At 36.8% G+C, this 25,866-nt stretch overlaps 2 protein-coding genes across 7 annotated transcripts in view; both read right to left on the bottom strand.

Moving 5' to 3' along the window:
• Positions 1–23,167, bottom strand: part of Eip78C (Ecdysone-induced protein 78C) — a 92,443-nt gene extending 69,276 nt beyond the window's left edge. The window contains exons 1-3 of one of the 5 annotated variants that reach the window (XM_087416763.1): positions 23,106–23,167; positions 17,918–17,997; positions 4,700–6,847 (exon numbers count right to left, since the gene is read on the bottom strand). In XM_087416763.1, the coding sequence (XP_087272889.1) occupies positions 4,700–5,078 (379 nt within the window). In that variant the 5' untranslated portion in view covers positions 5,079–6,847; positions 17,918–17,997; positions 23,106–23,167. Of the gene's footprint in view, positions 1–4,699; positions 6,848–10,712; positions 11,495–17,917; positions 17,998–21,436; positions 21,933–23,105 lie in introns of those variants that run through there. The other 4 variants (XM_087416767.1, XM_087416765.1, XM_011054846.2 and 1 more) reach the window with 4 other exon arrangements.
• Positions 23,007–25,586, bottom strand: Dhps (Deoxyhypusine synthase). 2 transcript variants are annotated; one of them, XM_011053972.2, is made up of 8 exons: positions 25,395–25,585; positions 24,840–24,960; positions 24,486–24,760; positions 24,187–24,405; positions 23,919–24,111; positions 23,522–23,625; positions 23,322–23,447; positions 23,007–23,224 (listed from the first exon to the last, which is right to left on the bottom strand). In XM_011053972.2, exons 2-8 carry the CDS (start codon positions 24,940–24,942, stop codon positions 23,138–23,140), a joined length of 1,107 nt encoding a protein of 368 aa, XP_011052274.1. In that variant the 5' UTR covers positions 24,943–24,960; positions 25,395–25,585; the 3' UTR covers positions 23,007–23,137. The 2 variants fall into 2 exon arrangements, with proteins under 2 accessions (XP_011052274.1, XP_011052292.1); XM_011053990.2 differs by having other exon boundaries at positions 23,133–23,224; positions 24,840–24,956; positions 25,395–25,586.
• Positions 25,587–25,866: the final 280 nt, after the last annotated feature.

The raw sequence follows: 25,866 nt of genomic DNA, 5'->3' as shown, positions 1-25,866 counted from the left end.
TATATTCTGGATATACTTGGCTCATTCCTTCTCGTGGAGGAAAGCACGAGAGTCATGTAAGCTGCATTCCATATAAGAAAGTCGTACGCGAGGATACGGCATTCTTGGCTTTTACGATTCGTATGGTCGATAAAATCGTGACTTGCAGCCCGACTTCGGCCCGTCGCGTCGGTCGGCGTCGACGTCGCGGTGAAGAAAAAGAAAGGAGTGTCAATGAGCTTTGATTTTTTTTTGTCACTATCGATCAAGGGAGCCTCTATTCTCACCGCGATTAATATCCGGCCGTGTCTAGGCCGGAGAAAGCAATTTCGAACGTTAATTGCTGAAAAGTTATAATATAGCCGTATAACTATTATTTATTATTACCATGGACGAAAAGGACAGTGAAGTATTTAAAAATTTAGATAGATATATATATATTTGAAAATAATGTTAAATTATCAAAATAATTATAGGTAATAATTATATGTAGGACGTCAAACTGGCTCAAATATTAAAACTTTTTGCAGCATTGCTTATCATGCTTGAAATTCCTAATTTTTTTGATAGGTCAACAAAATTAGTTTTAGATATCTAGTTAAATTTTCAGATACTTCAGCAAAACCGTCCTTTTCGTGTACGACTTATGAATAAATCATTCTCTTTTCAATATTTACGATTTCAAGTACACGAAGAATAATTCCCGTCGAAATATATTAAGATCATTAAGTCGCAGACTCAAACACGTAGAATTGAGTGGATAAAATCGGACGCTGTTCAACTTAAAATGTGAATTATATTCATGCGACTTTAATAGAAATCGCGATGCTTATAGACGACTTTTCGACCGTCCAAGTTTTGTAAGTCAAAACTCGACGATACTGTGTCGATGAAACATACAACTTCCGTAATTTGCCAGTTAACTCGAAACTTTCCAAGCACATTCTATGCTCCTTACTAACAAGTTTCCTCTCAGTCGAATCTTCTTGAGTTTTATCTACAAGACAGTGTTAACATGTGAGATATATTAAACAGTTTCTTTTCAGCAATAAACTTATCGTCCATATTATCGTACTATTGATAATCCTCTTTAGCGAAAATTGGATTAGACGTTTATTTTCGTAACTTGTTAATTATCGGTGTTACAGGAATTAAATGAATTAGTCGCATGTTAAAATAAAGTTAACTTGAAGTTCAACACAGACCTAGGCTTTACTAGATGTATCTGTTAAGGTTTAATATAAGTAGCTCTTGAATTATATGTTATAATCCGAATACGAAAAAATTTTAGCAGCACATGGATAAAATTAATTCATCTCGCGCGATTACATTAAAACCGTTTTGAAATATGCCGATCGTATATCCCTCCCCCCCCCCCTCCATATCCCAATTCTGTAATTTTTAACGACGGTGTCAGTATATTATACTGTGGTTGCGCAGGTATTGTACGTAGTAAAAAACCGCGTAACGACAGTATAACGACAATGAAACAATGCCGAACTGTGTAGAGGTCTATATTTATAAGAAAGCAGTCTACCATGTAGAATCTAATACTATAAACACTGGTTGTGAGAGAAAAAAGTACTAAATTTTAATAAATACTTGTTTGAATAGTGTCGGTGAAATATTTACTAAATGTAAACATATATTTTTATGGTACAAAAACTATTAATTTAATTTAATTATTATTTTTTATTTAGCAAATATTTATTTTCCAAAAATAAATGTTATATTACTACTATTAAACAGTTATTTATTAAAATTTATTACATTTTTCTCCCAATATATCATATTAAACAATTACTAAGTGCTTATTGGATTAATTAGATCCAAGATGACGGTCAAAATAGTCAATAGGGAAACTCAATAGAATAGCAGCCAATAGAAAGACGCGTATTGTCAATATTCGCTTAGATAAAAGAAATGCGCTACTCTTGTTAATACAGATATGTACGAACTGTCGTTAGAAGTTATAAAATCGAGGTACTGGTATGCTCTCCACCGTTTCGAGTCTCAGGCGACAATAGTCAACGCGTTACTTCTTATCCCCGCGAGATTCGCGCTTCTGAATTGAATTACTCTCGATGGACCTTGACCGCCTCGAGATTGAAATTCAAAGTTGGATTTTCGGTAGCTACCATCAGATCGTCGTCGGATGATCCCTGCTAGCGAATGTATAAAATAATCAACGGCCTCTCTGGAATTCACGTAGTCCCTTTTTGGGATCGCGTAAACTCCGGAATCATATAAGCTTCGTGAAAATTCAAGTAATTCTGCTGTCTCCTGCCACGAGAGAATTCACAACAACGCATGAAATGTTTGAATAAACCAAATTATCGTAAAAAAAACTATTCAGTTCGTGCTTTCGCCTCAACTATTTTTTAACCGATTCTTTGATATAATGCCTTGTTTTGCAGAAATTTATATGTTTCTAAAAAATTTTACTGTGAAAGAAATATTGAACGAAAAACGGTGTTATATTAGATGTTCCTAAATTTGCGAAATCAAAATACTATAACAAGAAAGTTCTCGGAAAGTTAAGTAAAAAAAAATAATTTGTACATTTTTATTTTAAGTAGTAGTTTTTAAGATAATTATATTGGTCAAATTTAATATAACTATTTGCAGACTACGTTTAGATAGCCACTTGTCTATGAGTCATATGATAGTGTTAATGAGCGTTGAATGTATACTTTAGCGCGTTCATTAATATTTTTCATTCTCCAGTTAATTTATACTTAGATTTAATTTCGTAATAATATAAAAATTTTTGTAGTTTAATTTCTAAACTGATGATTTTGTAATGAATAACTTTTAAAGTTACTATTTCAAAATCATCAGTTTAATGATTAATCATGGCTAAAAAAACACAATTTTTACATTATCATCAGTAAGGTTAAATTTAAATTACTAATTAATTAGAGAATGAAAATCGACTTAATATTCATAAGTGACCGTTTAAATTGTAATATTGGCCATGTTTAAACTCTTATATCTCAAACACTAGTACTTAAAATAAAAATTTCATAAATAATTTTTTTTACTTAATTTTTCAAGAATTTTCTTGCTATAGTGTTTTGATTCACAAAGCAGAATTACTTGACGCTCTGTAATAGGTTCCATAAAATCGCTTCAACGCAAAATTAGCGAGAAAAAAGACGAAAAAGTCTTGGATAGAACTGGATTGATTTTACTCGAATGCTCTCAGTTCGAACGAAATGTCAGTGTTTGACTTTTCTTACGAGCGGGAACATCGCGAGTGGTAAATTCTTTTGGTTCGACTTACAAGCACGGGAAAACAATTTCTGTGTCTCGATTCATCAAAATTAATCCCTTTTCAATCTCCATCAAGAACAAACTCGTAGATCGAAAGCGAAATCCGCGTTGCTGAGAGTAGCTTTATCAACAAAGGCAGTACGCGACTCTTGCGATCATGAGCGATCTGCGAGTATCGCATCATGGGTGCGACCTTTTCAATTTGTATTCTAACCTTTACGAGAAGCGCTATACACGTCGTCTCTGTGTGCTCAGGATGTAAAACAACGTTAAAACATAGACACACCGAGCGTATAACGCACGGTCGAGCTATAAATAGACGTTCCCATATAAAACAGCGGACTATCAAAGTTACGTTAAGAGACAATGAGTTCCTTTACGATGTTCCTATGGAAAATTAATTGCGCAAAATTATAATTATCGGTTGTTCTAATTTCTATTATTTTTATCGAAGCTCCTATCCCTCAATCCTAAGTTAATTGTGTTTTGTTTGAGTGTCGTGACTGATTGTCTGACACGTTCTGTCTTATTGTATCGCTTTATTGTCTTTAATGAGCAGTAAAATATAAATTCTATAAAATTCATCTATAAAATTAATAGATAATTAAATTCAATAATTTTTAATTTTCTTTTAATCAATTTCACTGGTCCACTAAATATTATTTTTAAAAATTTAAATATAAATCTTTTAATGAAAAGTGCATATATGTATATATTTATTTCGGAAAATTAATGATTCTTTAAGAAAATATTAAAATGTTGATCAACTATTAATACACATCATTAAAATATAATGAATATTTTGAATATTTAAAATTTATTTAGTAGTCGCTAAAAGCATTAAAAAATAATTAGTATTTATAAAATTTATATGCAATTATTAATATATATATATATATATATATATATATATATATATATATATGCAGGAAAGTTATTAATGATGGTTGCAATTATTTCATTTAATTTAATTTTGCCTTTTTGTTTCCGATTTATTCGACGATGCAATAATATTTATATAAAATAATACAAAAAATATTTGCATGATATAACTTTTGTATATTTTTTGTTGAAAAAGTCTGTTTTCATTCTCCTTAATTACCTCTTTAAAATCAAATAAAATCATATATATAATAGTTCATGTTGACCATTCTTTTTTCAACAGACAGTTCTCAGATAGTAGACAAATTATTTTGCAAACCTAACGTAATATCAATTGTATTAAAAAGCCTATTCGAGATTTCATAATAATTATACTGTTTCACATTATATAACATTACATATAAATGTATATTGCAGTTGTATGTAATATCTACAATCTCATGATCGTCGTACTAACGTCGACAGAAATCAAATTCGTAATTTATCGAAAACGGAATCGAAACCAAACGAGGCGGAAATGAAAAATCGGAAGCGCGATACATAAGAAAGAAATGAAACAAACCTTGCTTAATGACGATGCCGGTGGTGGGCACTTGGACAATCGGCAGCGGAGGCGCGTTCGGATTATTAACACCTCCAGTGGAGGCGGAGGCTGCGACGGTGACGGCGGCGGCGGCGGCGGCGGCGGCGGCAGCGACGGTCGCGGCGGCAACGGGGGGTACGGCGCCACCGGGTGTACCGGGGGGCGGCGAGGCGCTGGCGCTACCCACGGAACCGGGGTCGCTGAAGCCCTGGGTGCTGTTGTTCTCCTCCGGGCCGTCGAAGAAGCTCAGGTTAAACTCACTGCCGGCATCGAATGACACTTCCGGCGTGAGAGTGTCCGGCGCCGGCGCGCTGCCCAAACCCGCGCTCAGCGACTGATCGAGTTTGAAAACGTCCATTGTACGGGCATCGAACGTACGTACGAGCGATCACGGCGTCGGCGACGCCGGCGGCGAACAGCGTGGTACACGTCGCGCTTCCTGCCGATGCTACCGTCTGCGGCATTCAGCATTCGCGCGCGCCTTCTCGATCCTTGTCTCGACCTCTCGACGACGATTCTGCCGAGCCAGCGGTAAGTCTCGACTCGATCCACGGATAGGCACTTTCGCAGCTTTCGCAGCTTTCGCGAAGAGAACGAGAGAAACTCTCCGTCACTCTCCTCTCGCGAATCTTTGAAAATCGCCACTTCCCGAGAACTGAACGACGTTTTACTCACGATTATCCTATGAATCCACCGATCCTTGTCTCTCTCTCTCTCTTCGATCCTTGCAGTGACAGAAAATTTAAAGAAAACGTCGTCGACTTTTCTTGAATCTTCAAACATCCATCACGTACCAGCTTCTTGATAACAGAGTTATGTATCGGTCGAACTTTCTTGATGATAAAGTGGCTATCGTTTAATAAGCTCGTTTAATTATTTCGAGGCTTGATACTTCGCTCGATATACTGCGAAACTTGTTCTAACTTCGTTCAGTTAAACTTTCCCCTTCGTTACTTGTACACAAACCGGTGGAACGCTATTTCAGTCTGTAGATAACATCTTTTATATATCATATATGAGGCGTTCCTATTGAAGAGCGATGCCTCTGTCGACGCGTCGCGTAAGTTAAACCGGCATAACTCGCAGGACACGTCGAGCGTCATTAGTGAAACGGTTTTATTGCGAAAGGATATCCTGTATCTCGATAATTTATCCAGCATTTCATCAGGCGTCTTCTGAGAAATGATATCTTCTTTTTTTTTAACAAACCGTTTTATTGTCGATGAGCGATTTTGGCGAGCATAACGAACATGTCTTCCCACTCGAGTTGCAGTTGTTGTTGTCGTCGTCGTCGTCGTCGTCGCTGCTCGTCTTTCTCGTAACTTTGCGGGGTCCTTGAACCACGAGTAACGTTTCCTCGTTTCCTCGCAGGTATTACGCCTCTCTCCGTCTATCTCGCGGCCACTCTTCCCCGGCTTCGCGTTTCTTGTATTTGCATTTACACCGCTGCTTAATAAGATTTAATTCGACCACGGCCGTAATGGCCGCGCGACGAATGCGATGCGACGATAAAAGTTGCGAGAGGAAGATTACGCTCCCGAGATTTCCTCGCGAATGTATAAATAACGGACGGGATGTGCGGACGATGAAGATCGACGAGACACTCGATACGAATCGAACGAACAGAGAATGCAGGCGCGGTCGGTTTTGATGAGGGATAATTTTTAAAAGGACAACACTGCCGCGTTTACGGAAGTTCGATACTTTATCGCTGTTGTTGCTGGATTTCACACTTTATCACTTAACACCGATTTCTTCGTCTTCTTTGTGTAATTAACGCATAATTTCCGACTACCATTCGTTAAGAACGTAGTCGACGTGAAAGTTGAAGCAGCATCGTCTCGCTGTGCTTCCATTTTAACTTCTTCTTACGAATGGAAAACGCCACTCGAAAGTTCAACCCATTATTTTTGGGATACGCGATCGACCGAATGCCTTTACTCGTGATAAGTCGTCCTTATCGCTCTTGTGGCTATTTTTTCTCTTTTTTTCTCTCTTTTCTTGTTTCTTTCTTCTTTCTCTTACTTTTCTTATAGGACGAACTTTTTCCTAGTAGCGCGAGCGCGGATTTGCCCGCCAATTTTTAATGGTTTACACGTCCATTGGCTTTTCACGTGAGCCATCTCGCTGAAAGATAAATCAAAACAAAAAGAAAATGAGAAACCAAAGACAAAATAACGATATACACGACGCGGAAAGAAAAAAATACAATTGCAAAATAATAAAGGCACATACATAAATGCAGTCGCACGCAAGTACGATTTATAATTTATTGATTTGTGAAAATTACACGGGCGTTATGAATTATTGAAAAATATTGAAACATGAAAGTTCATTTTTCATTTCAATTTGCTACATAAGATAAAATTTTTCATCTCTGAATAAATATTTAGCTAATTGATTCACTTAATTAATCATTTATTGTAGAAAATACAATTGAATTTTCGTATTTAAATATGCGAAAATTCAAGAAATTAAGAATAGAAAGTTCAGAATAATTTAAATTTAAACTAACTTAAGAATGCGGAAATTTCATTTCTAAAATTATATGTTTCTCTAAGGAAGCAGTTCTCTTTCAGGTTAATATACATGAAATGATAAAAATAAAAATGAAAAATTGAGACAATTGTTCAATTCACAGATGAAAATTTCTCAAATTTCACATGAGAAAATTAAATATTTTATTTCTTATCATACAAATAGTTATCTAGCAGTTTCTTGATAATTTTAGTCTATGCATAAAAATATTGAGAGAAATTAATAAAAAGAAAGTGAATATTTTATGAGATTTTATGACAAATATTATAGAAAGGCATAATATCTTCATGTTAAAATGTGTCAGGATAAAATATGAAGTATTTCATAAAATATTCATTTTTCGAATCTCAGCTTAACATTTTTATATGTAAGACGATGATGAGAAAATTGATTTCTAAGAAAGTACGTAAAGTTTATTTCGAAAAAAAAATTGGGAGTTGCCATTCAGCTTTCAATTACAGTAATAGTTCCTTTTGTTCCAAGAAATCTCAACAAATAAGCAAAAATTTTGTCCTTAATCATCCCTAATAGGTTCCAAGAAAATAATAATTTTTATAATAATGTAATATTAACAGTAATTAATTCTTCTTATATTTTTTTATTTTTGATACGATATTAGAAAAGGAAATTTAGTTGACATTCGAATTAAAAAAAGAATCATGTAAAAAATATTCATTACTGTATCATGCGATGATCAATCAATAAAATTATGCATCTTTACGTAAAGTTTTATACTAATTTTTGCGTAAGAAAGATGACGAGTTTCAAAACTTTCCACTACTCCCAATTATACCGAAAAACTTTAAGTAACTTCCCAAGTTACTCCACCCTATATATTCCAGTATTTTCGCACGATCGAGAGAGATGAGGATAGGGAATCACCGGTGAATCGCGAGAGAAACAAGGAGAGGGCGGAGAGGAAAGAAAAAAAACTCGGAGAGCACGAGAGAAACACGAGGCAGAGAGTGAGAGAAAAAGTGAATGTCATTGCCGTAATCTTCGGACGTTGACTTCTTCCTGGCTCGTCCCTCTTTCCTCTTCTTGGTCACAACCTTCCTCTCCCCTTCCTCCATTAACATCCACTCCTCTTCATCCTCGTCGTTCTCTTTGTCGTCTCTCTCTCTCTCTCTCTCTCTCTCTCTCTCTCTCTCTCTCTCTCTCTCTCTCTCTCTCTCTCTCTCTCTCTCTCTCTCTCTCTCTCTCTCTCACTCACTCTCTCATCTGCACGTTTTGCTTCGAATCCTCTCCTCCATCTCTCGCTAACTCATCTTTTCTTCCCTCCCGCAACATTCATTCCCCCCTTCCATCCCCTTGGCCAGCTTTGTTTTTCCGCCTCGCGAATTTCAAGCGTTTTGTGACAATTCACGCGCAGCTAGATATTCATCAACCGATACACCGTCTGCAACGATCGAAACACCAATCAATACGATGTAAATATATAAGCGTTTTCAATTCGCAAAATCAAGAGACTTGTCGTAAAGTTATTTATTATTTATTTGTTATTTCAAACGCTGGCTATCTGTAATAAGAGAATTGATGAGAACTAAAATAATTTCGATGAAAACCTTTCCATGATAGCTTCCCAGTGGAACCTATTATGTACTTGTGACACGCGAATTGCGAATTAGCGTGTTTCTAATAGCTATATCGTGTATGTTTTCGGGTAATTGTGAATTTCTTTCGGAATTAGTTTATTGTTGCTATACAATCAATCTCCTTTAATCATAAATGGCGTGAAGATCATTTCAATTGGAAAATCGAATTTTTGGTATTTTTGTAATGTGTCAAGAATTTTCCAATTGTTAAAAAAATTGTCAATATCCATGGCAGAACAGCCGAAAAAATAAGCGTTTTTATCAAAAAGCTTTCGAAACGGTAACATAACTGTCCTCCGATGTCGCGGCGATCAATTTGAGCCAATTTTTTACGAGGTCGTATTTTACGTAAAATATTTGGATCGACTTTCAGATTAAAATCTGAAAATTAAACATAAAATATAAATAAAGCTGTTAAATAATTTCTTCTCTACGCTTGTTTTCCTGTCAAATAATTTTTTAATCTAAAAATATCAGAAACCGATGGTATAATATATGAAACTCATAATTCTTATTTATTATTTTTTTCTTGTAATATATCAGATATGTACGAAAATTTAAAAAAAGTTGTTGAAATATTTGAATAGAAAAAGTTGTTGAAATATTTGAATATATAAATTGGAGAAATTGAGAAATGTAGGCATTCAATGTCGTTTCAAGGAAAAAATTATTCAGAGATTTCTATTATAAGAAATATTATTTGTTGACCAAAAATGCATTCCCGATTGAACCCAGTGTCTCGTACAAAAGACACTGTTCTTTCATTAATAGTATAAAACTTTTTTTGTAAAGACTTACGCGTGTGTGTGTGTCGCAAGAAAAAAATTGATTCATTCAAGTCGATTGGGAAGAAGTAATTTTGTCCTCTTTAAATTGGGCGAATTTTGCCGGCGCGGCGACGAATTTCGCGGTCTCGCAGACGATCATTTGTCTCGCACATCGCCCGCTCGGTTCCGCGTTCCATCCGCGTCGCAAGTCAGTGCGTTCACCTTACGCTCGCGAGCGGAGATCTCGCGCGTGCGCGCGCGCGCACACACGCGAGAGGATTTCTCTGGGAACGCGCGATCGCGCCGAGCCACGTGCTCGACCACTCGCGCGATCATCGAACATCACCATCGAATCGATCCGCGGCGATCGACATCGCACGAAGACACGCTCCTCGCCGAGATAACTCGGCACCATAGGGCTTCTCCCGACATCTCGCGACTCGTCTTTTGCGTGTATTCTAACACAGACTTGAAACATTTCGAAAGCTAAAGTAATTCAGGAGTGATATGAGGAAGAATAACCCGTTAACCCGTCAATCAATCCGTTGCTGTTTCTGTTCCAGCAATCGTTGAAATATATACAATGAAAAGCAGACGTTATGAAAGATCGTGACAGTCAATTTTCGCTACATCTACAAACTCGTCTCACTTATTGCTTTATAATAAATACCTTAACGCTTAGTTTTTTATCCTATGGCCATTCTCGTTCCAAAAGTTATAATTACACTGTCTCGAATTTACTCTATGATTTACTTTGACGCAACAGTTTCTCTCATCTTCGACTCGTCTAATCTGAAGCAATTGCGTAAAGGTTGTTGTGCTTACGAGATCTCCATTAAGAGATATATATATTTAACAGGTATTGAATAGCTGTGAAATAATAATAATTTCATAATTTCCCGCAATCGACACCTCGAAACAACGCGGACTCGCTCCGCTTACTTGTCGCGCTTCCACGAGACAATGAGGTGTGAATGAAAGCGCAATGAACTTTTGCAATTTCCTTGGCAATTATCTCTCACCGTGTACAACTCGCATTGAATAAACGTGACACGCAAATTAACGCTGCACGAACGGTTCCCAAACACTCACCGATATTTCGACTCTCTTTCGATAAGACTCGCCACTGTATCGAAATGATTTGGTCCAGCATGTAATCCACGAGGAAAAGAAAGGTTCTCAACTGACTTTTTTTTAGAACCCTTCTCGGCACCAGTGGACAAGTTTATTCACATTCACGAGTTTCTCGTAAAATCTCACGCAGATTCTCGAAACGCCACTTCAGAATTCTGAGGCACGATCACACTGATCCAGAGTGCACAGTCACATTCCTGGTTATCGCGTTGAAATAAAGTATATAAGACGTCGATAGTAGAAACCAATAGAGTTATCCTTTAAAATATCATTTCGTTCTAGAAAACATATATGATATCTATACTATCTCTCACGAAGCTACTCGATCTAGACGTCGCCTTTCGATAAACGATTCGCCATCGGATACCACTCACTATCCCGACAAGATCGTCGCGATCGGCACGTATCGGTTCGGAGCCAGACAGTCGAGAGCACTCTGCTCTCGTCCGCAGATATCATCGGAAGGAATCGTCCACGTGATGGCGCAATCAAGCGGAAGCGGACATTCCCGCGAGGGTGAGGAAAAGCCCGAGAGGAGCGTGTGGTGACACCCTATCGTGAAAGGTGTGTACAGGGTGTACCAAGGGAGTTTAGGTAATTGTAAGTACCGATATAGTTAAGGACGGAACGTTTATCGCGAGAGCGTGCGCGATCACGTGGGTGCGCGCGATCCGCGAGCGTGCGGCGCGTCGAGCCCGCTCGTTCTCGCGCGAGTGCGGAGTGCCGGGAGTGGGCCCTCCGCCGCATGTTTCCCGTGCTCCGTCTTCCTCGATCGCACGGACGTGCTTCTCTCTTTCTCTCATTTGATCCCCCTACCTTACGTTCGCGCCGTCTCTCTTTCTCTCCCTCGCGCTTACTCGCGAGCTCCGCGAGCACTTCTCTCTCTCTCTCCCCTCCCTCCTCCCCCTCCCCACCCTTAGGACGATTCCTTCGTCCTCTCCCTGGTACAGCCGAGAGCGCTCACCTGTGAGGTAAGTAAAGCCGGCGTTCCGTCGTACATGTTACGACATTGCGCGGTGGAGAAGGGATGGTGGAAAGGGCGAGGAAAGAGGAGAGTCAAGAAGGGAGAAAAAGAGAAAGAGTGAGGGGGAGGTGTACCTCCGAAGAGGAGTAAGGAGGTGGTTGGAGGTGGCAATGAGGGAGAAGGGAAGCAAAGGGGAATACCAGGAGGGTGGACGGGAGGAGAGGGGACGAAAAGAATTAAGCGAACGGGTCGGAGGTGAGTACATACCGAGTCTCGAGGATGGAAGGGGTTGCAGCTGCGGGCGGAGACGAAGGGGGAGCGATCAGCGAGATCGAGGGAAGCCGGAGGTGAGCCGTGTCGTGGAGGATCGCGTCTGTCCGGTAGGGATAAAACGTGGACCGACCGATCTGACGTGATCGCCGCCGTGACTCTGCAGTGGGGGGTTAAATCGCGGGACGCAGCAAGTTGGAATCGCAGTGGGGATCGCGCGCCGCGCGAGTGGACCAACTGGGTTCGCCAGCAACACGCGGTTCATTGACCGAAAAGTGCTGAGAGAGCCGAACGAACGTACGAACCAACGGGCTCTCTCTTTCTTTTCTTAGGCCCGCTACTAAAACAGAATTTGCACCGGCACTTTGTCCGCTGACTCTCTTAGACAAGCACGTCCCAAGGGAAGTGCGACAGATATCCGTCGAGGGTGTCAACGATGACAAAAGAAAGAATGCATTAGTGATCCACGAGGAAAGTTTGCGAGCCATAAAGACGGCGAGAAACATCGAATTGCTTTAGGCAACGCTCAATCGCTTAAGTAACTTCAATTTGGGAAAGATATTTGTGAGAAAAATCGTCTCTGAAAGAGAGATTTTGATAAGGCCAGCTTGAGTACTCTGCTATTTCGCGATAGCAATGATAAATCAATCTCGTTAATCTTATTTGCCAACCAAACGTTCTGCTCGACATTCTTTCTCTCAAAAATTAAGAGAGGTAGCTGTAAAAATGGCTATGCTGAGATGCTCCAATTTTTATTTGGTCTCAAAATTCTCATATTTAATTAACAGAAACTTTCGGATGCACAAAACAATATTTGATCTAAATCTTTAAACGCAGACGACAAAAATACGTTGAAAATTTTAATTACAACGATCTTCAGATCTCAGAATTCGACAGTTGTTCATTTCTATTAATATAGATTACTTTTTATTAATATAGATTAATCTCAATTTAACTTTTTATCTACACGGAGAAAAATGTTTAATTGAATTAACTGGAATTCGGATGGAAAATAAATGATCCAGAATTCTAATTAAATCTACTAAATGTCTGATTAAATCTACTACAATTCTAGTATACAGATTTAACCAGAATTCTAGTTAATTTAACCAAATCTTTCTTCGAGTACTTCTACAATTTTCTAAAAAATTAAAAACGATAAATAATAATAAAAAGATAAGAAAGACCTATAAAAAACAAATAACACACACACACACATGTATATTTAATAGTAACTTTTAATGTTACAATATAAAGAGATAGGATGTTTTGACTTACTTAGCCATCTTCAGTCATCATAAAAAAAATCCATATAAACGCAAATCTTAAATAACATTAAATAATACTGAATACAAATCACGTGAGGTACATTGTAATGTTACAAACAATAAGTTTCCTTATGTTTGTTACAACGGCCTGAGATATACGAGTTCATGATTCGTTGTTATGTAAACATAGGCTGAGTTGAACGTTAAAATACGGAATAGGTCGCAGAGCCAAGATGTCAATTGCGTATGGATATTAAATATTAGAAGTATATCTAAGTATCCGATTTCCTCGTATATAAACATACATCATATTAGCACTTTGCTATAAAAACTTTTAGCCATCTTATACAATTATTTTGACAATTTAACAAAATTATTTTCAGTTCTGTATCTAATTCTGTTAAATTTTTAGATACTTTAGCAAAATCGTTCTTTCCATGAATAGAAATAATTTTAACTAAAATAAAAAACTCGAAATAAAAATAACTAAAAAATTGGTACATACATAAATTTTACATAATAAATTTAATGTATAAACAGCGTGGGCTTCTATATCCATTTTCGATTCTATTTTCGACGAAACGACTACGACGTATTGACGTCTGAAAGAAAAAGAAAAGAAGACAACTATTGCCATCTTAGACACATGTTATCCCGCGTTCCCAGGATGGTAAGCAGCGCGCTGATATCGGCGCAGCCGATCGTGAACCGTGGCGGTTCGATGACTTATTTCCACGATCGGCGCAACGACTGCGCGTTTCCTGATCGAGGTGGACCACGGCGTGATGGCGGGACGAAGAGAGACGCGGCGAACGTTTACGAGAAAGGGATGAAGTCCGGGCGTAAGTAACTTCACGGCGGGACTACCGTCGTCGGTGTGGTCGCGCAACACGGCGCACACTTGTCGGGAAAGGAGATGCGCGGCTCCGCGGTATAATGAACCTGGGAAACCGGTTGCATTCGCGCGAGCGCGAGCGTACGTACAGATCGATTCGCTCTCTCTGTACTTGTGTGTTACATTATGCGAGCCGCACGCTGCATTTCCCCTCATCGAGCTTTCGCGTTCTGCCGCGGCTGCGGTTTATTCGAAAATATAAATTCTCGCGCACTCCTTTTATCTTCTCTCCCCGCTTTCTTTTTCCTCTCTCTCTCTCTCTCTCTCTCTCTCTCTCTCTCTCTCTCTTTCTCTCTCTTTCAAGTGTGAATTCCGTCCAATTGGAAAACTATAAATACTTGTATAGATTTATTGGCAGATTTCAGATTTTATTAAAGCGCTCATAAAATTGATGAACTGTTCAGCATTAAAAAAACATATCAGGTGAAATTATATTTCAGTTTATTAACAATTTAGAGAAGAAGTATATTAAAAATCGAATACAAGCTGAAAAATGAGCGATAATTAATACGCATTATATGTGCTTGTTATCTCCGTGAATTATTCGGGTAGAAAAATGTTTAATATTTTAATTGTATCTATATTTTTTAATCTGAAGATGTGATTCGACAGTTTTCCGTTAATTAAACAATATATTGATATTAAATTTCTATTTCATAAAATATGAATTCAATTATTAGTCAGGTAATATTAATAATTAATTTTTGGTTCGTAATATAATAACATACAATATAATAACATAATTTCTTTCTCGCTTTTTCACAAGCATTTTTACATGTATAATTGAAAGTGAAAGTTGTAATGACATAATCTAAATTGAATTTTAATGTGATCGAGACGCGCGAAAATTCATTAATAGTATTCAAGACGAATTTACTTAATTGCATGATCATGAAAGAATTCTCTCCAGCAAAATGTTATATTATGTAAAATCAAGTACAGAATTAATAAATTGCGATAGAGCGATTTCCAATGCATTGATTTCTTAATAAAGGAACAAGGAACACAACGTAGAATAGAGTTCGATCACGGTTCGACGACGACTTAACGCCTCTTCATTCAGCGAATACACTGTTATAAGTTTATACTCATAATTATAGAGCGCCGGGTCTTATGCAATGTGATAATAATATAGTGCTATGTCTCCGCGATCTATATAAAGAGATATTCTTATAACGTAAATGCGTCCTTAACCCTTTCATTACTGAGAAACGCGACGAAATATATCCTACACTTGTAACGGTAATGAAAGCCACACAGGGTAATCTGAATCCGGAAAGCGAGATTATACCTTTTCGCATTTTTCCAGAGAGTTCCACTAAGATTAATCGACCACATTGCTGTTTCTCTACATTCGTTATTTATAATGCGCAATTTAACGAATTATCATTTTAAATTGTTATACGCTCTTAAGACACTCTTTACACCAGCACGCGTAGATGAATATAAAACAAGTAAGTAAATACGCCACGAGGGACTACCATCAACCGTTTCTGATTTATCCGTAAATGCCGAAAGACACATTGACCTTCCCATGAATGATGGCCAGCGACGAATGAGGCCCGGTAGTTAATTGGCTATCAGCCGGTGAATTTCACGGGGACTCCAGAAATTCTCTCTCCCGGCAGCCAATTGCCCATTAAGGTGCCGTCCACCGGTGACCAAAAGGCCAATCTTGCGTCTCGGATTCTCAACGCTTGTATGGAACGAGAGGGTGCAGGGTAAAAAGCAACGGGGAGGAGAGGTGAGAAAAAAAGCCATCTTCAATTAAAGCGGAGCGCGCGAAGGGAACTTCCGGTCGTCGAGATCTTCCGGCTCACATCAGTAAACCGTTCCGGCGCGATAGAACCGTGGGAGGGGTGAGGAGGAGGCAGCAGGGGGTGCGCAGCGTGGTAAGGGAGCTGTAGCAAGCAGGGGGTGGAGGGTTGGATTCGCGCGACGAGAAGCAGGGGGGCTGGAACGAGAGGTAGGGGCCTGAAGAAAACACATAATAGGGTGGGGCGCTTTGCTGCCGCTTTTGAATCGATCCAACGCCAGCTACAGCTGGAACCTCATCCCACCGTAAAGAGGCAGCGGTGCTCATTCTCTCTTCCTTTCTCTCCCGCCATCCTGTTATTGTCACGCGAGGACTCGTACGTTGTGTACAAATGTTCCAGGATCATGCGAGAACCTCCCAATGACGGATTCTCGAGACAACTCGGCGCGGTAAACTTTTTCACCGATGGAGATGTCGTCGCAATTTTCAACATTACATTCGCTTGGTAGGCAAAACTTCAAATGAGATTTCCCAGTTGAACTGGTAATTACTCGAAAAATAAAATGTTTTTATTTCATTTCTAAACTCTTTTACTTATAGGTTTGACATAAAATATCTCTATGAAAAAATTAGAAAATTAAAATTTTCTTTATGGTTTCACATCTCGACAATCAATATTCGTAATGCTTCTTTTACATTTCTTGTGCATTCATGATTCTACAGACGATGACCGGTATAGGTACGTACAACCAAAATGAATATATATATAGGTCTGGTCCATAGAAATGATAAAGATTACTTTAAATCAGGTTTCGTAGGACCTCTAGAATAAACTCGATACCTCTATATACATGCAACGTGTGGAATTTGACTAACAATGAATTACCATGCGTCTCTTAATCCACGGTTGCATATGAAGAAAACCGGTTTGACGTGGATGCACGGTCAAAAGAAATTTTTTGCATCTTTCAGTAATCTGCAGCGGTCTCTCTGATAAGCAGCACTATTGAAAAAGTTTATTGCGAAATAAATGACGCGTCATAGAATCGTGTACTACCGAAAGCTCATTCAAGTAACAAGTAACGTGTCTATATTTTTTTAGCATCGGCTAAAAAAACAGACGAGACCTAAGAAGAAAAACAAGACAAAAGATTCTTTAAAAAATAAAAAGTTAGAAAAATAAATTCGATTTGCGTAATAAACCTATAAAAGTACTGCACATACTTCACATAATGTTTTAAGATATATTAGCATTATGCAGGCTAACACGGTTGATAACTATCACTTTTGTTTCTCTTATCTCCGATAATCTCTCTTTCTTTTTATTCAACGTTTTGTGAATTATTTATCACATCGTATATAATAATAGCGGACACGAGAAAAAGTTAACGGCGCTCTTTAATATTCCCTCTCGCAATTTTAACGAAATTATCACACTACCAAATTAGATCGTATGAAACGTTCAACACAATAATGGACCAACTTTATAAACAGCTTGTTTTTAAAAATATGAGATTAAAGTCTTAAATAATTTTTTAGTTTCTATAATAATAAATCATTGAAAATTTTTTAACATTTAAGCTCTTTTGTATTTTATTTTTAAACCATGCGTAGATTCAAAAACTTATTTATTATTAAACTTATTATTTATTAAAATTTGCCATTTATTAAAAAAATAACATGTATAGAGTATTATATCACTTATAATTTCTAATATAAGAAACATTGCTACATTTGAAAAAAATATAGTTAATTTTAATAAATATATTGTATTTATTTGAAAAAATATTAATTTGATTTAACAATCAAATTCTTTTTTTACTGAATAAATATTTATTTACTATAAGTAAATGTTTAGTTGATAGTATTGAACTAAATATTTATTAAAATTGACTATATTTTTTTTCAATGTACGCAATTTTACTTTGTATGTTATTTTTCTGTAAATTAGATCACCATGGCATCGAACGCTTCATATAGATCATTCATAATTATTCTTAGGAAACTCACCGTTGTTGTTGCGTAGAATGGAACCAGGACTGGTGGCCTCCAAAGGACTGCTGGGCTCGTCCGTAGGTTCTTTCTTCACACTGAAATGGAAGTATCTATATGTATTTAGATGAAAGGTATAGAATGGTATTAGTATGAAAGTGCTTCAATTTTGGGTGAAATCCTTGGCTCAAAAAAGAATCAGCATTATTCGTCGTTCCGTTTGCCAGTACGGCCCTGGGATGCAATAAAAGATTGACCCAGTTTTGACTTCGATTCTCACCGCGAATCTAGCTTTAGGAAAAATTAATCAAGGCAAAAATGTACGGTGGAGAATTGCAAAAACTGATAACGTTGAATATAGGTTTATTTTATGCGTATATTAACAATGCAATTGATTACGACAAATATTAATATAAAATTATATCACTCGTATTTCCGCGTTTGGATTTTTTTAAATGATTGTCTATACGAGAAATTCGATATCATAAAATATCTATTAGAAAAAAATCAAAATTTATGATCCTTATAGATCTTAAAAATATTCAAGATATATAAAATATGAATCAGTACTTAATTTAATCATCATCATTAATTTAATCCATTAAATAACGATGAAAAAGATATATTTCATAATAAATTCATATTCAATAATTATATCACGAAAAGAGAACTTAATTTAACTAATTCAACAGAAAATTAAATTAATAATGAATTTAACACAGAAACACTTGTTGAGAAGAAAACGAAATTTTGTTACTCTCGATAATACTATCCTTCCTGTATCTTATAGATTATTCGACACCATAAGTGATGTCATACAAAGAATCCCGTGTCTGTCACGTCATTCTCGTCGCTATTCCTAGTATCGTCGATAATTATCGTCTTTATGGATGGATAGAACGAAGTGGGTCATCCGAAAATATCCGCGTCTAAAGGTGTTCGATCACACGCGCCGGATTTTATTCGTCCTGGCAGCGTAATTTCGCGTCCTCGCGACCGACCGAGCGCGTGTTTTATAGCCGCGACACACGAGGAAGCATCGAGATATAAAATTTGTAGGGAACATACTACATTCAGTATATAACATTAATATAATTGCAAGGAAGAATCAATCGCAAGTTATATGCAATCTATCATAAGGAAAGCATTCTGACATTGCTGACGACTGCTTCGAAGATAGATATTACACTGTTAAATTCATAATGTTAAATTATACCCAATTTGAGTCATTTTTTATCATTTCCATAAATCGCCACTAGTCTTACTGCTAATATGCTGTTAATTTAAAACAATGGAATTAAATAATTCAGTTAAACAATTTAACCAAAAAAAAACCATATTAAATTTAATTCAAATTTAGTTGATTTACTTTACTTACTAAGAGTATATGTTAAGATGAACTTTGTTTACTTCGAAACTAATCATAGGGATGGATTGATTGACGAGCATTTTCTTCCTAACACGTAAATATTGTAAATTATACAAAGCCAAAATCGTACGAATGTTTTTCTAGGTAAGAAGTTTTTGTCGAATTCACTTTCTTTCGAGATAAAAATGTCGACGTATCATTAACTTCTAAATAACTTTTGTGAATTATGCTTGAAAAATTCAATAATATTATAAAATTATCAGATTTAAATTATTATTTGATTACTGAAATTATTATATTTTAAACTAAATTAATAATAAATATACGAAACTGTCTTTGGCTAATTTAAAGCAGACTTCAATAGAATTTTAATTTGAAATTTATAGTCACGAAGTTACATCATGTTAAAAATAGACAAGACGGAGTAAATAATTCTTCCGATTTCCAAGCTAATAGAAAGTGTATGTGTGATACCTACAGTGATTACAGAATCCGCCCAATTCCGCGCTATCATGCGCGTTGAATTAATTAGTATTGATTATTCTGTATCTTTGAGCTTGTATGTATAATATATAGATATATAATTGATCGTTTTATTTATTTATCAAGTAGACACGAGATAAAAGAGAATTGTTAGGATCAGTGACTTTACGCTATATCTATTTATTAACGTAGTGATTAATTCGAATAAAAATTTAGATATTTCGCGAATATTTAAGAAATTTAAATATTCAAAATATTTAAAATGTTTAAGAATAATTTTATCTATACATACAGACGACGATTGAAAAATCTTCCACGTCTTATCGAGACGATTTGATTTTATTGAGACGATTTGCAGTTTCTTTTCGATTGAGAAATTATCGTGGATTGAAAACGAGGGCAGAAATCTTCAATTGCTGTAATCTTCAATCGACACTTTCTCGTGTTATTACAAATAAAACGTAAGAATGATTTTCACGTGGTCGCTAAGTTCGGAGCTCGACGAAGGTCGCATCAGCTTCAATTACGGAATTTATCGTAAGACTTAGTGATCTAATTCGCGCAGGACTTCGAATTGAATTTTCATCAGTTTTAAAATTCGTTTTCCTCAACCGCCGAGTTCCGGAAATTGGATCCGACGTCCGATCGTCTAATCGTAAGAAACAGAGACGGGATATCTCGAGAGAGAAAGAAAGATCTCGAATATTCACGGCGGCGCGCCTCGATAGCTGCGTTGTGTGCTCTGGCCACCTGCATTTTTAAATCAACAGAATGGAAGAGCGCGCGGACTGGGAACGTTCGAGGGAGAGGGAAAGGGGAGGGGAAAGTGGGGGAGGCGGTGCACTTAATGTGTGCATTATTAATCGGCGCCCGCGCGATCCCGCAAATATCGTGTATTTTCGCCGTCCAACCGTGATATCGCGAGCGTCACACACGGAACGGCCACCGAATGCCGCAATGTACACGCCACATCGCTGCGAGAACGAAATAATCCAAGCTCAACAAGGATTTAAGCCCAACATCAAAAATTAGACCAGTCAAGTCTGACGTATTTCGGCAAAAATATTCATCGAACTAAAGTTGAGATATATTCGTATATATTCAAAAACAAGTGCAAATAAGAACGAAAATAATTCTATTCGCGATGGGAGAGATTTAAAAAAAAATCGCGAGATGTGCGAATCGAAGCGTACAGCTCAGCGACTTGGCGGAAAAATATATTTCGGGCAAATTTTTATTCGACGGGACGTTACGTCGTCAGGCTCGCAATTGACAACGTACGTACATTCGACGAATGCGTATCCGCGATCAGGGCTACATTACCGTGATAAGGATGAAGATGTAAGGTTTTAGCGACGAAGTTGTTTAGCGATCGTTCAGATAAACGGGAAGGGAAGCAACATGGTCAAATTCGCCGAGAAACGGACGCGGACTGGAAGCGGCGTGTGCGCATGCGCGCACCGTATAAATTCGGTACGAGTTCAATTTTCAGCATTGTACGGAAAACTGAATCTTACGACGCGAGGACACGTAAAAAGGTTCTCGTTTTCGCGTGTCGATCGCCGGAATTCGAACTCGCCGAAATTATACACGAGGATCATCTCTCTCTCTCTCTCTCTTTCTTTCTTCGTTCCGATATGCATGTGTACATGTATACATATGTATGTACCGTGAGATTTTCTCACCTGATAAAAGTGGAGTCCGCGGCGGGACTGGAAGGTCTCGGCGAGGAACTCGCGGTGGACGCCGTGTTGGTCTCCTCCACGTCCATCATCGTTCATACCGATGACGGCTATCACCACCAACACCAGCACCACCACCGCTATGCGATATGCGATATATCGCGGGGAGGGTGGGAGAAAGGGTTGATAACGAACGGCGAGTACAGCAGCGCGACCGCGACGATCACGACGATGGCGACGAGTCGCGAGGAGGTTGGCCGACGACGATGCGACGAGCCGTGCAGTTACCCCGAGCAATCGGTCCCCGCGCGGGAAAAGGGGATAGGGAGTGGGAGGGGGAGGGGGGGAGGAAGGCAGAAACCACAGAATCGAGGGAGCTCAAGCCGTGCGACGGGGGATGATCGGGGCTAGTTTCACGCCCGTCGTCCGCAAGCGCGGGCTTACGGGTAACAACTGGCGAACGGTGCCGCCACCCCTACCGCCCCCTTGCGACACCACCGCGGGGCGCCGCGATGCCTGGCGAACCTGCGCCGCCGAGCACCTGCCGCAGTCGCGCAGGCGTCGCGACGCCCGAGTGATCTACCCGAGGAACGCGAATCTCCCGAAGATCTTCGGAAAGCAGGACTACCCTAATTTGTTCTGATAAATTTTAGTATTTAAATTGGAGCTCGGCTCTTAACATTTAATGCAAAAAATATATCGATGTTTTTAAAGGAATTTTATAAGAGATATGTAAAAATAAAAATGGATTTTATTTCATTGTTAAATTCATAATGTTAAATTATATAATTGAGTTATTTTTAATCGTATCTACAAGTCGTTACTGATCCAATTCAATGTTCGTTAATTTGATTAAAACAATGGAGTTAAACAATTTAACTCAAGAAAATATATTAAATTAGACTCAAATTTAGTTTATTACTAAGTACATACGCGTTAATATGAACGATGTTTATTTTGGAACTAATCATAGAAATGAACTGATTTACATTTTGATTATACAGATGGAAGTTAAAAATAACAATATGTTATTTTATTAAAAGGATTGGGTTACCGTTGCTTCTTTGATATTTAACAAAAGTGTTGTAAATAAAATAATAATTATACACTGAGAGAAAAGTTTTTGGTATTTGTGACTATAATTACAAGTTTAATATTATAGTATAATTATTATAGTTATTACTGCTATAATATTAGTAATAATTTTTATATATCTATAGTTCTATCAATATATCATAGTTGATACAAAAATGACTAGAAATTATTAAATTATGTTTACCACAAAAATGTTTATAATTTTTTCTCATTGCAATTACATATATTTATTGATAGAATCATACATATAATTATTATGGCAGTAATAACCATAATTATGATAATATGTAATTATTATCACAAATACTAAAAATTTTTTTCTTAGTGATATAATATTAAATGTGTATAATATTAAATATGTCCCAATATTTTATATTATAGTATTTATATGCATATTCCATATCATTCAGTGTAAAATTTCATGAATGCACGTTACGTTCGAACGCTTGAATGTTCCTAATTAGAGAACTAATAGCTGTTTCTTTTTTTTATACAAATTTAATATTTGTAATTGTATACATCAATATATTTAGGTAATTACAATTATTACGTTACTAATATTTTCAGAAGGTCTTACCCGCATTATAATTAAAGCTCGTCTTCATTTTCTTATTTTCCTATCTTCCCTGAATGATGATATCTGGCAAAAGTTTCTCCGACTAATAATGGAAATATTAAAGTGGCATCAGCGCACACCTAAGACAGAAACAACGATGTCACCTGACAATCTGATCGACTGTCGCTCATTTAAATTTGAATTTAATAATTTAAATTTATCAAGTAATGCAGTTACCTTGACAGGATCAGCGTCTTTCCGAATTTTTCCCCAAGAAATCGCTTCCTCGGGTCGAGCACCGCTGTCGCTACCATCAAATTCCGAGGCGGTATTGATAAGAACGGCATAATCCGCGCCATTTCTCTGAAATAAAGTACCGTTACCATTGGCTGTGAATATATTGGCTAAAATAACATGCCAAAGAGTCAATATTTTACCATAAGATTAGCATTGCAGATGTGATGCTTCACCACACCGCCTCCAAGAATTATCATGCCGCTGTTCACTGCTTTTATAGCTATCCTGTTTAATCTCTTGACGTCTGTGGAAGATGAAAGATTCATTGATTCATATGCGTTACGCAGACTAATAAATGTTACACGTTAAACCCTAATCTGCAATATGCTTTCAGCTTCCTACTTTTACTTTTTACTACTTTTTATTTCTTTTTTGCCTCTTATCCTGTTTCTTTTGCCCGAGATAAAAGTTGACAAACTTTAGAAGAGACAAGAAATGACAAAAAACATGATTACTGTTAAAATAGTCATAAATAGGGAAAAAGCGAGAAATGGGAAGCAAAGAGCAATATTATTGTAAATTAGGTTTAAAACCAACCTGCAACAATATCAAGTACGAATCCTGGATTTTTATATGAATGAAAGAATATCATATCGCCGAGACTACCATCGGTCAATGCTGGACAAAATACCGGAATCTTATTTTTCGCAGCCCAATAATAGATTGAATCTTCATGATTGATTTCCTCGCCGAGTCTTGCTATCATTTTAGATGGCGTCCATGAAGTACCCTACAAAACAATTCAATTGTAAAAATGCGCGCTAAACAGTATCTCTAATTGAACAATATAATAACTCTCATATACTTTCGTCTTTTGTTCGGACAGCATTGCGTCTAACTTTGGCATTAGCCAATCTTCGAATAAACAATAATTATCATTTGGTACTAATAAATTTCCAGTTCTGTTAAGTCCATTTTCTCTAAGTTTTCTATCGTCCAGATAAAAGCTGCCAACATATGTAGGCGCCAAACACTTTATGAAATCCTCTTCCACTCCACCGGCTGTGGTTACGAGACAATCTACCTACAAAATATCTGTCTAAAGTCACAAAATATAATAAGATAACCATGAAACAAATTAAACTGTTAAATATATGGATCTACCAATCTATGTTGTACAAGAAATCTTATAATATCCCTGATGCCACTAGATACCATATTTGACGTATAACCCAAAAATATTGTACAATGATTTTTTCGTTTTATAAATTCATCTTCTTCTGTTTCATCTAGCTGATCTTCCATGAGAAGTATATTCCTCTGATGTAGCATACGATTTACTTCTTTAATCGCTAGCCCAAAATTTGTAGCTTGAAAACCACAACTTGCCATGGTTGTAAACAATTCATGATAATTGATACCTTTATTAAAATCATAACCTAAATACCCAATTTGTTATTATTTATATGCCAATAGTGACAGTAATGAAATTATTAATAGAAAATAAGAAATAGATACCTTTTACTGGAGTTGTATAAGATGATAAAGAGCTGCTAGATATCAGGACAGCATTCTTTGCCAATGCTTGCTCTTGTAAATCTTTTTTTTCTGTATCACCCATAATAATATTTCTAACTATCTTAAAAGATACAAATAAATTAATAACATAAGAAATGTGAATTAAATTGTTAATATCTAAGTAACTATTGATAAAATATATGATATATATCTATAAAAAAATAGATTTGTCAAATTATGATATAACCGATAAATTGCCAATTCTTTAATAAGAAATCAGTACAAAATAATAAAAATTTTTTTAATCGAGGTGTCGAAAAAATTCTGAATGTACACGCGACACACCGAGATACGTAAGACCCTGCGTACAATGGAGGAAATATTAAGAACAGGAACAGATATTAAGATTTTAACCTATCAGATACCAGTTACGTCGGAATACACGTCGGTTTCTAATAGATTGAAATCTTAATATCTATTCTTGTTCCTAACATTTCCTCCATTCTGTGCAGGGCCTAAATTCTAATTTATATTTATATACGATTTAATTCTAACCTATGAAAGTAATCTGCAAAGTCCATACGGTCTGTACTGTAAGCAGTCGTATTATTTTTAATGTTTGCAGGTCATAGATGTAATAAGTGTAGGTAGCGCACTCGTATTTTTACTGTACTTAAAGCTGGCCCTACAAAAAGCAGAGAGAAACCTGAGATAAAGTCATTAGATTACACACAGAGTATCGTGACTGCCGCCATTTTGGCTCCATGGCCGCGCGGTTATTCAAAACTTTAACCTCTTTCGCTATGGTTTTTACAATTTTCAACACAGCAACGCATATTTTCGATAATAACAGAATCACATAATTAGGTTCTTTTTCTTCTTTTAGACCCTTGTATAGAGATTTCTAATCTTTTAACAGAATCAAATTAGAATAATATTTCGATAGGCATCTTTGTTTAACCTATAGGTTAAAAATATTTTGTTGGAAATAAATAATATATTTTGGAATTAAATGTCCACAGACCAT

This window comes from Acromyrmex echinatior, chromosome 2 (assembly GCF_024713525.1).
Source record: "Acromyrmex echinatior isolate Ae372 chromosome 2, ASM2471352v2, whole genome shotgun sequence".
NCBI classification, from domain to species: Eukaryota; Metazoa; Arthropoda; class Insecta; order Hymenoptera; family Formicidae; genus Acromyrmex; species Acromyrmex echinatior.
This window is presented reverse-complemented; position numbering and strand designations above follow the sequence as displayed.

Bases quoted from the DNA above. Each gene is read 5' to 3' on its own strand.
- Dhps (XM_011053990.2), bottom strand. From the start codon at position 24,942: ATGGGTGATACAGAAAAAAAAGATTTACAAGAGCAAGCATTGGCAAAG. The intron at 24,406-24,485 runs GTAGATCCATAT...GATATTTTGTAG, and splicing joins TTCTTGTACAACATAGATTG to GTAGATTGTCTCGTAACCAC. The intron at 23,225-23,321 runs GTAACTGCATTA...TTTCTGTCTTAG, and splicing joins AAGACGCTGATCCTGTCAAG to GTGTGCGCTGATGCCACTTT.